The sequence below is a fragment of the Mustelus asterias genome, unplaced genomic scaffold (genome assembly GCF_964213995.1).
Source record: "Mustelus asterias unplaced genomic scaffold, sMusAst1.hap1.1 HAP1_SCAFFOLD_4460, whole genome shotgun sequence".
Lineage (NCBI taxonomy): Eukaryota > Metazoa > Chordata > Chondrichthyes > Carcharhiniformes > Triakidae > Mustelus > Mustelus asterias.
Window position 1 is genome coordinate 3252 of NW_027594403.1, and position 14787 is coordinate 18038.

General features: G+C 54.0%; 1 protein-coding gene across 1 annotated transcript; it reads left to right on the plus strand.

The window, feature by feature from the left end:
- Nucleotides 1-378: 378 nt before the first annotated feature.
- On the plus strand, nucleotides 379-12867 carry LOC144491109 (glucose-6-phosphate 1-dehydrogenase-like; the record flags this gene model as incomplete). The annotated part of the gene is made up of 5 exons (XM_078208788.1): nucleotides 379-531; nucleotides 6298-6423; nucleotides 7959-8052; nucleotides 11764-11950; nucleotides 12632-12867. Coding segments are annotated over exons 1-5 (669 nt in total), but the record flags the coding sequence as incomplete, so codon positions are not given.
- Nucleotides 12868-14787: the final 1920 nt, after the last annotated feature.

The window sequence follows — 14787 nt, forward strand, 5'->3', positions numbered from 1 at the left end:
TCACCTCTCATCCTTCGTCTCTCCAGGGAGAAGAGACCAAGCTCCCTCAACCTATCCTCATAAGGCATGCCCCCCAATCCAGGCAACATCCTTGTAAATCTCCTCTGCACCCTTTCAATGGCTTCAACATCTTTCCTGTAATGAGGTGACCAGAACTGCGCGCAGTACTCCAAGTGGGGTCTAACCAGGGTCCTATAAAGCTGTATGTTAATGTAAGCCTACTTGTGACACTAATAAATAAACTTTAAAAAAGCTGTGATGTATGGGGAAGGAATGGGAGCAGTGGGTGGGGGTCGGTCGGTGGGGAGTGCATACGTCCTCTGCCAGTGTCTAACCAGCTCTCTGTTTCCCCTCTGCCCCCCCTGGTTCCAGTGGTTGGAATCGTGTGATTGTGGAGAAGCCATTCGGTAAAGATCTGGAAAGTTCCAACAAGCTATCAGACCACCTCTCGTCACTGTTCAGTGAGGACCAGATATACCGCATCGACCATTACCTCGGCAAAGAGATGGTGCAGAACCTCATGGTCCTCCGGTAAATAGGAACAGATTCGGGACACATTCCATTCCCCTCCTGAGGACAGCTCCAAACTTCATCGCTATCCATTCAATCTTATCGCCACTGGAAAGAGGGCATCGTCAGAAAGTACCCAGAAGAGGGAAACTCGACTCTCATTTCAGACCCTCCCACAGTGCGGCGCTCCCTCAGCACTGACCCTCCCACAGTGCGGCGCTCCCTCAGCACTGACCCTCCCACAGTGCGGCGGCCCTCAGCACTGACCCTTCCACAGTGCGGCGCTCCCTCAGCACTGACCCTCCCACAGTGCGGCGCTCCCTCAGCACTGACCCTCCCACAGTGCGGCGGTCCCTCAGCACTGACCCTCCCACAGTGCGGCATTCCCTCAGCACTGAACCCTCCCACAGTGCGGCGCTCCCTCAGCACTGACCCTCCCACAGTGCGGCGCTCCCTCAGCACTGACCCTCCCACAGTGCAGCGCTCCCTCAGCACTGTCCCTCCCACAGTGCGGCGCTCCCTCAGCACTGACCCTCCCACAGTGCGGCGCTCCCTCAGCACTGACCCTCCCACAGTGCGGCGCTCCCTCAGCACTGACCCTCCCACAGTGCGGCGCTCCCTCAGCACTGACCCTCCCACAGTGCGGCGCTCCCTCAGCACTGACCCTCCCACAGTGCGGCGCTCCCTCAGCACTGACCCTCCCACAGTGCGGCGGCCCTCAGCACTGACCCTCCCACAGTGCGGCGCTCCCTCAGCACTGACCCTCCCACAGTGCGGCGCTCCCTCAGCACTGACCCTCCCACAGTGCGGCGCTCCCTCAGCACTGACCCTCCCACAGTGCGGCACTCCCTCAGCACTGAACCCTCCCACAGTGCGGCGCTCCCTCAGCACTGACCCTCCCACAGTGCGGCGCTCCCTCAGCACTGACCCTCCCACAGTGCGACACTCCCTCAGCACTGACCCTCCCACAGTGCGGCGCTCCCTCAGCACTGACCCTCCCACAGTGCGGCGCTCCCTCAGCACTGACCCTCCCACAGTGCGGCGCTCCCTCAGCACTGACGCTCCCACAGTGCGGCGCTCCCCCAGCACTGACCCTCCCACAGTGCGGCGCTCCCCCAGCACTGACCCTCCCACAGTGCGGCGCTCCCTCAGCACTGACCCTCCCACAGTGCGGCGCTCCCTCAGCACTGAACCCTCCCACAGTGCGGCGCTCCCTCAGCACTGACCCTCCCACAGTGCGGCGCTCCCTCAGCACTGACCCTCCCACAGTGCAGCGCTCCCTCAGCACTGTCCCTCCCACAGTGCGGCGCTCCCTCAGCACTGACCCTCCCACAGTGCGGCGCTCCCTCAGCACTGACCCTCCCACAGTGCGGCGCTCCCTCAGCACTGACCCTCCCACAGTGCGGCGCTCCCTCAGCACTGACCCTCCCACAGTGCGGCGCTCCCTCAGCACTGACCCTCCCACAGTGCGGCGCTCCCTCAGCACTGACGCTCCCACAGTGCGGCGCTCCCTCAGCACTGACCCTCCCACAGTGCGGCGCTCCCCCAGCACTGACCCTCCCACAGTGCGGCGCTCCCTCAGCACTGACCCTCCCACAGTGCGGCGCTCCCTCAGCACTGACCCTCCCACAGTGCGGCGCTCCCTCAGCACTGACCCTCCCACAGTGCGGCGCTGGTAATGTGTCAGGACTTGGTCCGCCCTGTACCTGAGGGAGCGAGTCCGGGGGCTGGCAGCTTCCCTCGTGGAGAGTGGGGGGGGTGGGTGAGGGGACCACGACAGGACCCACATTGTCTGTAACTCTGGGTTTGTGTGTGGGTCAGTATGTGGGACCCCCTCAGACACAGCAAACCAAGCAGCCGCCAGCAACTACTGCCTAAACGGCGGAGAGTTGGAAGTGGTCCCTGAATCTGAGCTGTTCCCAAACCAGAACAAGCGGCTCAGGGTCAGAATCACAGCAGCTCATCTCAAAATACACCTGAAACTGTGCAGAGAGTTCAGAGATCAAACACTCCCAGGACAGGTACAGCACGGGGTTAGATACAGAGTAACGCTCCCTCTACACTGTCCCCATCAAACACACCCAGGACAGGTACAGCACGGGGTTAGATATAGACTAAAGCTCCCTCTACACTGTCCCCATCAAACACTCCCAGGACAGGTACAGCACGGGGTTAGATACAGAGTAAAGCTCCCTCTACACTGTCCCCCATCAAACACTCCCAGGACAGGTACAGCACGGGGTTAGATATAGACTAAAGCTCCCTCTACACTGTCCCCATCAAACACACCCAGGACAGGTACAGCACGGGGTTAGATATAGACTAAAGCTCCCTCTACACTGTCCCCATCAAACACACCCAGGACAGGTACAGCACGGGGTTAGATACAGAGTAAAGCTCCCTCTACACTGTCCCCACCAAACACTCCCAGGACAGGTACAGCACGGGGTTAGATACAGAGTAAAGCTCCCTCTACACTGTCCCCCGTCAAACACTCCCAGGGCAGGTACAGCACGGGGTTAGATACAGAGTAAAGCTCCCTCTACACTGTCCCCATCAAACACTCCCAGGACAGGTACAGCACGGGGTTAGATATAGACTAAAGCTCCCTCGGCACTGTCCCCATCAAACACTCCCAGGACAGGTACAGCACGGGGTTAGATACAGAGTAAAGCTCCCTCTACACTGTCCCCATCAAACACTCCCAGGACAGGTACAGCACGGGGTTAGATATAGACTAAAGCTCCCTCTACACTGTCCCCATCAAACACTCCCAGGACAGGTACAGCACGGGGTTAGATACAGAGTAAAGCTCCCTCTACACTGTCCCCCATCAAACACTCCCAGGACAGGTACAGCACGGGGTTAGATACAGAGTAAAGCTCCCTCTACACTGTCCCCATCAAACACTCCCAGGACAGGTACAGCACGGGGTTAGATACAGAGTAAAGCTCCCTCTACACTGTCCCCCATCAAACACTCCCAGGACAGGTACAGCACGGGGTTAGATTCAGAGTAAAGCTCCCTCTGCACTGTCCCCATCAAACACTCCCAGGACAGGTACAGCACGGGGTTAGATACAGAGTAAAGCTCCCTCTACACTGTCCCCCATCAAACACTCCCAGGACAGGTACAGCACGGGGTTAGATACAGAGTAAAGCTCCCTCTACACTGTCCCCATCAAACACTCCCAGGACAGGTACAGCACGGGGTTAGATATAGACTAAAGCTCCCTCTACACTGTCCCCATCAAACACTCCCAGGACAGGTACAGCACGGGGTTAGATATAGACTAAAGCTCCCTCTACACTGTCCCCATCAAACACTCCCAGGACAGGTACAGCACGGGGTTAGATACAGAGTAAAGCTCCCTCTACACTGTCCCCATCAAACACTCCCAGGACAGGTACAGCACGGGGTTAGATACAGAGTAAAGCTCCCTCTACACTGTCCCCCATCAAACACTCCCAGGACAGGTACAGCACGGGGTTAGATACAGAGTAAAGCTCCCTCTACACTGTCCCCATCAAACACTCCCAGGACAGGTACAGCACACGGTTAGATACAGAGTAAAGCTCCCTCTACACTGTCCCCATCAAACACTCCCAGGACAGGTACAGCACGGGGTTAGATACAGAGTAAAGCACCCTCTACACTGCCCCCATCGAACACTCCCAGGACAGGTACAGCACGGGGTTAGATACAGACTAAAGCTCCCTCTACACTGTCCCCCATCAAACACTCCCAGGACAGGTACAGCACGGGGTTAGATACAGAGTAAAGCTCCCTCTACACTGTCCCCCATCAAACACGCCCAGGACAGGTACAGCACGGGGTTAGATACAGAGTAAAGCTCCCTCTACACTGTCCCCCATCAAACACTCCCAGGACAGGTACAGCACGGGGTTAGATACAGAGTAAAGCTTCCTCTACACTGTCCCCATCAAACACTCCCAGGACAGGGACAGCACGGGGTTAGATACAGAGTAACGCTCCCTCTACACTGTCCCCATCAACCACTCCCAGGACAGGTACAGCACGGGGTTAGATACAGAGTAAAGCTCCCTCTACACTGTCCCCCAACAAACACTCCCAGGACAGGGACAGCACGGGGTTAGATACAGAGTAACGCTCCCTCTACACTGTCCCCATCAAACACTCCCAGGACAGGTACAGCACGGGGTTAGATACAGAGTAACGCTCCCTCTACACTGTCCCCATCAAACACTCCCAGGACAGGGACAGCACGGGGTTAGATACAGAGTAAAGCTCCCTCTACACTGTCCCCCATCAAACACTCCCAGGACAGGGACAGCACGGGGTTAGATACAGAGTAAAGCTCCCTCTACACTGTCCCCCATCAAACACTCCCTGGACAGGTACAGCACGGGGTTAGATACAGAGTAAAGCTCCCTCTACACTGTCCCCATCAAACACTCCCAGGACAGGTACAGCACGGGGTTAGATATAGACTAAAGCTCCCTCGACACTGTCCCCCATCAAACACTCCCAGGACAGGTACAGCACGGGGTTAGATATAGACTAAAGCTCCCTCGACACTGTCCCCCATCAAACACTCCCAGGACAGGTACAGCACGGGGTTAGATGCAGAGTAAAGCTCCCTCTGCACTGTCCCCATCAAACACTCCCAGGACAGGTACAGCACGGGGTTAGATATAGACTAAAGCTCCCTCTACACTGTCCCCATCAAACACTCCCAGGACAGGTACAGCACGGGGTTAGATATAGACTAAAGCTCCCTCTACACTGTCCCCGTCAAACACTCCCAGGACAGGTACAGCACGGGGTTAGATACAGAGTAAAGCTCCCTCTACACTGTCCCCATCAAACACTCCCAGGACAGGTTACAGCACGGGGTTAGATACAGAGTAAAGCTCCCTCTACACTGTCCCCCATCAAACACTCCCAGGACAGGTACAGCACGGGGTTAGATACAGAGTAAAGCTCCCTCTACACTGTCCCCATCAAACACTCCCAGGACAGGTACAGCACAAGGTTAGATACAGAGTAAAGCTCCCTCTACACTGTTCCCATCAAACGCTCCCAGGACAGGTACAGCACGGTGTTAGATACAGAGTAAAGCACCCTCTCCACTGCCCCCATCGAACACTCCCAGGACAGGTACAGCACGGGGTTAGATACAGACTAAAGCTCCCTCTACACTGTCCCCCATCAAACACTCCCAGGACAGTGACAGCACGGGGTTAGATACAGAGTAAAGCTCCCTCTACACTGTCCCCATCAAACACTCCCAGGACAGGTACAGCACGGGGTTAGATACAGAGTAAAGCTCCCTCCACACTGTCCCCCATCAAACACTCCCAGGACAGGTACAGCACGGGGTTAGATACAGAGTAAAGCTCCCTCTACACTGTCCCCATCAAACACTCCCAGGACAGGTACAGCACGGGGTTAGATACAGAGTAAAGCTCCCTCTGCACTGTCCCCATCAAACACTCCCAGGACAGGGACAGCACGGGGTTAGATACAGAGTAAAGCTCCCTCTACACTGTCCCCCATCAAACACTCCCAGGACAGGTACAGCACGGGGTTAGATACAGAGTAAAGCTCCCTCTACACTGACCCCATCAAACACTCCCAGGACAGGTACAGCACGGGGTTAGGTACAAAGTGAAGCAAGACATGATGGAATGTATGATGTTTGTGTGGAGGGGGTCCTCAGTAATGGAGGGGGTACTAGTGATGTGGGTGGCTCCGATCTGTAAATCCCCGTCACCATTTTTTCTTCTCCCGCACCCTCTGCAGATTTGCTAACCGGATATTTGGCCCAGTGTGGAACCGGGATAATATCGCCTCTGTGATCCTGACCTTTAAGGAGCCGTTTGGGACGGAGGGCCGCGGGGGGTACTTTGATGAGTTTGGGATTATTCGGTAAGTATGCATCAGGGTTCCCCCCCAGTCATCCCACACCCACCCCTTTGCATCCTATTGGACTCCTGAGCTCCTAATCCACGTTCCTCACGCTCTCCCACATTCCGCAAGTCTCCCCCTCCACAATTTTTTAATTCACTCATGGGACCCGGGCGTTGCTGGCTGGGCCCAGCATTTATTGCCCATCCCTAGTTGCCCTTGGAGGGCAGTTGAGAGTCACCCACATTGCTGTGGCTCTGGAGTCACATGTAGGCCAGACCGGGGTAAGGACGGCAGATTTCCTTCCCTAAAGGGACCAGATGGGTTTTTCCGACAACGGGTCATCAGTAGATTCTTAATTCCAGATATTTTTTTATTGAATTCAAATTCCACCATCTGCCGCGGCGGGATTCGAACCCGGGTCCCCAGAACATTCGCTGCATTTCTGGATTGCTAGTCTTAGCGATAACCCCACTGGGCCATCGTCATCGCCCACCCCCACATTGCGCGCCCTCGCCCACGCTGCACGTCCTCTCCCTCGGACCGGGCGCCTCAGCCCCTCGGACAGCCGAGGGGTGAATCGAGTGACCCCTCTGCTGCGGCACTTGGCGACCGTACTTGGCGTCACGGAGTCGGGGCTTGCTGGTGTTGGGCCGTAGCTGTGCATGGTTCACTTGTGAGGCACCTTGCAGTCGAGCAGCCTGCTGCCTGTACTTGGCGCAGGATCGACAGCCCCTCCACGAGACAGCTTGGAGGTTCCAGGGATTATTCGGTGACTAATTTAAACTCTTCCAAGCATTCCAGCTTAATGTGACTGAGCAAACACACGTAGCGACTCAAATAAAGGGATTTAACATGTTAGATACCAAACTCAAACAACAGTTACAATACTTTAACTCTTAACAGGACGTTATCTCTTTAACAGAACATTAACTCTAATTCTTTAACTGAAAACTAATGCTACCCGGTTTAGAACCAAATGGCCAGGTTCGTTCCCGATGTAAATGCTGCCCTCCTGCTCTTTCTCTGAAGATGTTCTTCACGGCACTCCTTGTGGCCGGGGGGGGGTCTCTGAGTTATCACAGGAAATAAAAGGGCGGGAGTGTACCTTTATCCTCAAACTGTCCGAACCTTCCAGAAAGTTCTGGGACACCCAGCCAATAGCGCAACCATAATCCGATCACATTTCGGGTGGCACAGTGGGTTAGCACTGCTGCCTCACAGTGCTAGGGACCTGGGTTCGATTCCCGGGCTTGGGTCACTGTCTGTGCGGAGTCTGCACGTTCTCCCCGTGTCTGCGTGGGTTTCCTCCGGGTGCTCCGGTTTCCTCCCACAGTCTGAAAGAGGTGCTGGTTAGGGTGCATTGGCCATGCTAAATTCTCCCTCAGTGTAACCCGAACAGGAGTGTGGCGAGTGGGGGATTTTCACAGTAACTTCATCGCAGTGTTAATGTCAGCCTTACTTGTGACACAAATAATAGCGACTTTCCGTGACTCACGAGCAAGGACACCCAGATCCCTCTGCCTAGACTCTCCAGTCTCATTCTCTCTCCGCAGGGATGTCATGCAGAATCACATGATGCAGATGTTGTGTCTGGTTGCCATGGAGAAACCCGCCTCGACCAACTCCGATGATGTCAGGGATGAGAAGGTCAGTAACCTCCCCCCCCCCCCCACTCCCCCCCCCTCCACACCGGCGGGCCCCCCGACGTACCCCTGTATCTAAGCTGGTCTCTCAGAGACCGAGCGTAGACTGGGTGATCGTTTTGCTGAGCACCTTCGGTCTGTGCGCAATCAGGACCCTGACCTTCCGGTTGCTGCCATTTTAACCCACGATCCTGCTCCCATGGCCACATGTCTGTCCTTGGCCTGCTGCAATGTCATGATGTGGAGACGCCGGCATTGGACTGGGGTGAACACAGTAAGAGTTTTAACAACACCAGGTTCAAGTCCAACAGGTTTATTTGGTAGCAAATACCATTAGCTTTCGGAGCGCTGCTCCTTCGTCAGATAAGAACATAAGAACATAAGAAATAGGAGCAGGAGTCGGCCATCTAGCCCCTCGAGCCTGCCCCGCCATTCAATAAGATCATGGCTGATCTGACGTGGATCAGTACCACTTACCCGCCTGCTCCCCATAACCCTTAATTCCCTTACCGATCGGGAATCCATCCATCCGCGCCTTAAACATATTCAGCGAGGTAGCCTCCACCACCTCAGTGGGCAGAGAATTCCAGAGATTCACCACCCTCTGGGAGAAGAAGTTCCTCCTCAACTCTGTCCTAAACCGACCCCCCTTTATTTTGAGGCTGTGTCCTCTAGTTTTAACTTCCTTACTAAGTGGAAAGAATCTCTCCGCCTCCACCCTATCCAGCCCCCGCATTATCTTATAAGTCTCCATAAGATCCCCCCTCATCCTTCTAAACTCCAACGAGTACAAACCCAATCTCCTCAGCCTCTCCTCATAATCCAAACCCCTCATCTCCGGTATCAACCTGGTGAACCTTCTCTGCACTCCCTCCAATGCCAATATATCCTTCCTCATATAAGGGGACCAATACTGCACACAGTATTCCAGCTGCGGCCTCACCAATGCCCTGTACAGGTGCATCAAGACATCCCTGCTTTTATATTCTATCCCCCTCGCAATATAGGCCAACATCCCATTTGCCTTCTTGATCACCTGTTGTACCTGCAGACTGGGCTTTTGCGTCTCATGCACAAGGACCCCCAGGTCCCTTTGCACGGTAGCATGTTTTAATTTGTTTCCATTGAGATAGTAATCCCATTTGTTATTATTTCCTCCAAAGTGTATAACCTCGCATTTCTCAACGTTATACTCCATTTGCCATATCCTCGCCCACTCACTCAGCCTGTCCAAATCTCTCTGCAGATCTTCTCCGTCCTCCACACGATTCACTTTTCCACTTATCTTTGTGTCGTCTGCAAACTTCGTTACCCTACACTCCGTCCCCTCCTCCAGATCATCTATATAAATGGTAAATAGTTGCGGCCCGAGTACCGATCCCTGCGGCACGCCACTAGTTACCTTCCTCCAACCGGAAAAACACCCATTTATTCCGACTCTTTGCTTCCTGTCGGATAGCCAGTCCCCAATCCACTTTAACACACTACCCCCAACTCCGTGTGCCCTAATCTTCTTCAGCAGCCTTTTATGGGGCACCTTATCAAACGCCTTTTGGAAATCCAAAAACACCGCATCCACCGGTTCTCCTCCATCAACCGCCCTAGTCACATCTTCATAAAAATCCAACATGTTCGTCAAGCACGACTTTCCCCTCATGAATCCACTCCATCTGACGAAGGAGCAGCGCTCCGAAAGCTAATGGTATTTGCTACCAAATAAACCTGTTGGACTTGAACCTGGTGTTGTTAAAACTCTTACTGCTGCAATGTTCCAGTGAAGCTCAACGCAAACTGGAGGAACAGCATCTCATCTTCCAGCCTTCCGGTCTCAACAGCGAGTTCAACAACTTCAGATGATTAGCTCCACCCCCTTTGTTTTCATTCTATTTTATTTTTTACTGATCTCTACCTTTTATTTCTTCATGGTCTTTCTCCATCTTTCTTTCTCCCCCTGGGCAGAGAAGTGGCAGATGGAATACAATGTGGGAAAGTGTGAGGTTTTGCACTTTGGAAGGAGGAATGGAGGCAGAGACTATTTTCGAAATGGGGAAAATGCTCAGGAAATCAGAAACACAAAGGGACTTGGGAGTCATTGTTCAAGATTCCCTTCAGATTAACGTGCAGGTTCGGTCAGCAGTTAGGAAGGCAAATGCAATGTTCGCATTCATGTTGAGAGGGCTAGAATACAAGAACAGGGATGGACTTCTGAGGCTGTATAAGGCTCTGGTCAGACCCCATTTGGAGTATTGTGAGCAGGTTTGGGCCCCGTATCTAAGGAAGGATGTGCTGGCCTTGGAAAGGGTCCAGAGGAGGTTCACAAGAATGATCCCTGGAATGAAGAGTTTGTCTGAGGAACGGTTGAGGACTCTGGGTCTGTACTCGTTGGAGTTTAGAAGGATGAGGGGGGGATCTTATTGAAACTTACAGGATACTGCGAGGCCTGGATAGAGTGGACGTGGAGAGGATGTTTCCAATAGTAGGAAAAACTAGAACCAGAGGGCACAACCTCAGGGTAAAGGGACGATCCTTTAAAACAGAGATGAGGAGGAATTTCTTCAGCCAGAGATTGGTGAATCTGTGGAACTCTTTGCCGCAGAAGGCTGTGGAGGCCAGGTCATTGAGTGTCTTTAAGACAGAGATAGATAGGTTCTTGATGAATAAGGGGATTAGGGGTTACGGGGGAAAAGGTAGGAGAATGGAGATGAGGAAAATATCAGCCATGATTGAATGGCGGAGCAGACTCGATGGGCCGAGTGGCCTAATTCTGCTCCTATGTCTTATGGTCTTTCCCCCCTATTTTATCCCTGCCTTTCCTTAACTTTCTCCCCCTTGGCTTCCCCTTTTTCTCCATTTTATCTCCCCCCACCCCTCCCCTTCCCCCCCCCCCCACCCATTCCCCCCCCCCCCCCCCCCCCCCCCCCCGCCCCCCTCCCCCCTGCATCCTAATCTGTCACAGTTTACCCTCTGATTTCAGCGTCTCTGCCGTTTGGCCGTTTGCACCCTTTTATTCTCTCTATGGGCTGCCATTAGCAGCCTTTCCCCTGGTTTCTGTGGCTATGACTCATCTTTCATTCCCTCCCCCTGCAGTATAAATATCTCCCACTTTCTAAAAGCCTTTTAGCTTTGACAAAGGGTCATCTGGACTCGAAATGTCAGCTGTTTTCCCTCCTCAGAGTGTAGAGGAAGCTTTACTCTGTATCTAACCCCGTGCTGTACCTGTCCTGGGAGTGTTTGATGGGGGACAGTGTAGAGGAAGCTTTACTCTGTATCTAACCCCGTGCTGTACCTGTCCTGGGAGTGTTTGATGGGGGACAGTGCAGAGGGAGCTTTACTCTGTATCTAACCCCGTGCTGTACGTGACCTGGGAGTGTTTGATGGGGACAGTGTAGAGGGAGCTTTACTCTGTATCTAACCCCGTGCTGTCCCTGTCCTGGGAGTGTTTGATGGGGGACAGTGTAGAGGGAACATTACTCTGTATCTAACCCCGTGCTGTACCTGTCCTGGGAGTGTTTGATGGGGACAGTGTAGAGGGAACATTACTCTGTATCTAACCCCGTGCTGTACCTGTCCTGGGAGTGTTTGATGTGGACAGTGTAGAGGGAGCTTTACTCTGTATCTAACCCCGTGCTGTACCTGTCCTGGGAGTGTTTGATGGGGACAGTGTAGAGGGAGATTCTCTGTGTGAAGAGTGTGAACAAGCTCCTGTCTCATGTAGGTGAAAGTTCTGAAGTCAGTTCCGCAGATTGAGCTGGAGAATGTTGTCCTTGGTCAGTACGTGGGGGACCCGAAGGGACAGGGAGAGGCGAAGAAAGGTTATCTCGATGACCCGACTGTTCCCAAAGGTTCCGTCACCCCCACCTACGCTGCCGCTGTGCTGTATGTTAACAATGAACGTTGGGACGGTGAGTATCATCGTGTGTGCCAGATTCACTGACAGGGGTCAGTGCTGAGGGAGCGCCGCACTGTGGGAGGGTCAGTGCTGAGGGAGCGCCGCACTGTGGGAGGGTCAGTGCTGAGGGAGCGCCGCACTGTGGGAGGGTCAGTGCTGAGGGAGCGCCGCACTGTGGGAGGGTCAGTGCTGAGGGAGCGCCGCACTGTGGGAGATTCAGTGCTGAAGGAGCGCCGCACTGTGGGAGGGTCAGTGCTGAGGGAGCGCCGCACTGTGGGAGATTCAGTGCTGAAGGAGCGCTGCACTGTGGGAGATTCAGTGCTGAGGGAGCGCCGCACTGTGGGAGATTCAGTGCTGAAGGAGCGCTGCACTGTGGGAGGGTCAGTGCTGAGGGAGCGCCGCACTGTGGGAGGGTCAGTGCTGAGGGAGTGCTGCACTGTGGGAGGGTCAGTGCTGAGGGAGCCCTGCACTGTGGGAGGGTCAGTGCTGAGGGAGCGCCGCACTGTGGGAGGGTCAGTGCTGAGGGAGCGCCGCACTGTGGGAGGGTCAGTGCTGAGGGAGGGTCAGTGCTGAGGGAGCGCCGCACTGTGGGAGGGTCAGTGCTGAGGGAGCGCCGCACTGTGGGAGGGTCAGTGCTGAGGGAGCGCTGCACTGTGGGTGAAGTTGAGTACCTCCTTGCCTGTGTTGCCCCTAGGAGTCCCGTTTGTGATGCGTTGTGGGAAGGCTTTGAACGAACGCAAGGCAGAGGTGAGGCTGCAGTTCCGGGATGTTCCAGGTGACATTTTCAATAGTCAGTGTAAGCGGAACGAGCTGGTGATTCGCGTTCAACCCAACGAGGCGATCTACACCAAGATGATGACCAAGAAACCCGGAATGTCCTTCAACCCGGAGGAGTCCGAGCTCGATCTCACCTACGGCAGCCGCTACAAGGTCAGTGACCGTCTGGGGCTCCGGGGTCAGCAGCGGGGAGAGGGCAATTACTGAGTGACAGTGTGAGGGAGCTGGATTAACATCAGTACAGATACAGTCAGTAACACAGGGTGCTGGGGGAGAGGGGTTACTGAGTGACAGTGTGAGGGAGCTGGATTAACATCAGTAGAGATACAGTCAGTAACACGGTGCTGGGGGAGAGGGGTTACTGAGTGACAGTGTGTGGGAGCTGGATTAACATCAGTACAGATACAGTCAGTAACACAGGGTGCTGGGGGGGAGAGGGGTTACTGAGTGACAGTGTGTGGGAGCTGGATTAACATCAGTACAGATACAGTCAGTAACACAGGGTGCTGGGGGGAGAGGGGTTACTGAGTGACAGTGTGAGGGAGCTGGATTAACATCAGTACAGATACAGTCAGTAACACAGGGTGCTGGGGGAGAGGGGTTACTGAGTGACAGTGTGAGGGAGCTGGATTAACATCAGTACAGATACAGTCAGTAACACAGGGTGCTGGGGGAGAGGGGTTACTGAGTGACAGTGTGAGGGAGCTGGATTAACATCAGTACAGATAGAGTCAGTAACACAGGGTGCTGGGGGAGAGGGGTTACTGAGTGACAGTGTGAGGGAGCTGGAATAACATCAGTACAGATACAGTCAGTAACACAGGGTGCTGGGGGAGAGGGGTTACTGAGTGACAGTGTGAGGGAGCTGGATTAACATCAATACAGATACAGTCAGTAACACAGGGTGCTGGGGGAGAGGGGTTACTGAGTGACAGTGTGAGGGAGCTGGATTAACATCAGTAGAGATACAGTCAGTAACACGGTGCTGGGGGAGAGGGGTTACTGAGTGACAGTGTGTGGGAGCTGGATTAACATCAGTACAGATACAGTCAGTAACACAGGGTGCTGGGGGGAGAGGGGTTACTGAGTGACAGTGTGAGGGAGCTGGATTAACATCAGTACAGATACAGTCAGTAACACAGGGTGCTGGGGGGAGAGGGGTTACTGAGTGACAGTGTGAGGGAGCTGGATTAACATCAGTACAGATACAGTCAGTAACACAGGGTGCTGGGGGAGAGGGGTTACTGAGTGACAGTGTGAGGGAGCTGGATTAACATCAGTACAGATAGAGTCAGTAACACAGGGTGCTGGGGGAGAGGGGTTACTGAGTGACAGTGTGAGGGAGCTGGATTAACATCAATACAGATACAGTCAGTAACACAGGGTGCTGGGGGAGAGGGGTTACTGAGTGACAGTGTGAGGGAGCTGGATTAACATCAATACAGATACAGTCAGTAACACAGGGTGCTGGGGGAGAGGGGTTACTGAGTGACAGTGTGAGGGAGCTGGATTAACATCAGTACAGATACAGTCAGTAACACAGGGTGCTGGGGGGAGAGGGGTTACTGAGTGACAGTGTGAGGGAGTTGGATTAACATCAGTAGAGATACAGTCAGTAACACAGGGTGCTGGGGGAGAGGGGTTACTGAGTGACAGTGTGAGGGAGCTGGATTAACATCAGTACAGATAGAGTCAGTAACACAGGGTGCTGGGGGAGAGGGGTTACTGAGTGACAGTGTGAGGGAGCTGGATTAACATCAGTACAGATACAGTCAGTAACACAGGGTGCTGGGGGAGAGGGGTTACTGAGTGACAGTGTGAGGGAGCTGGATTAACATCAGTACAGATACAGTCAGTAACACAGGGTGCTGGGGGAGAGGAGTTACTGAGTGACAGTGTGAGGGAGCTGGATTAACATCAGTACAGATACAGTCAGTAACACAGGGTGCTGGGGGAGAGGAGTTACTGAGTGACAGTGTGAGGGAGCTGGATTAACATCAGTACAGATACAGTCAGTAACACAGGGTGCTGGGGGGATTGACACAGAGTGAATAATATTTGCACAGTGTTACC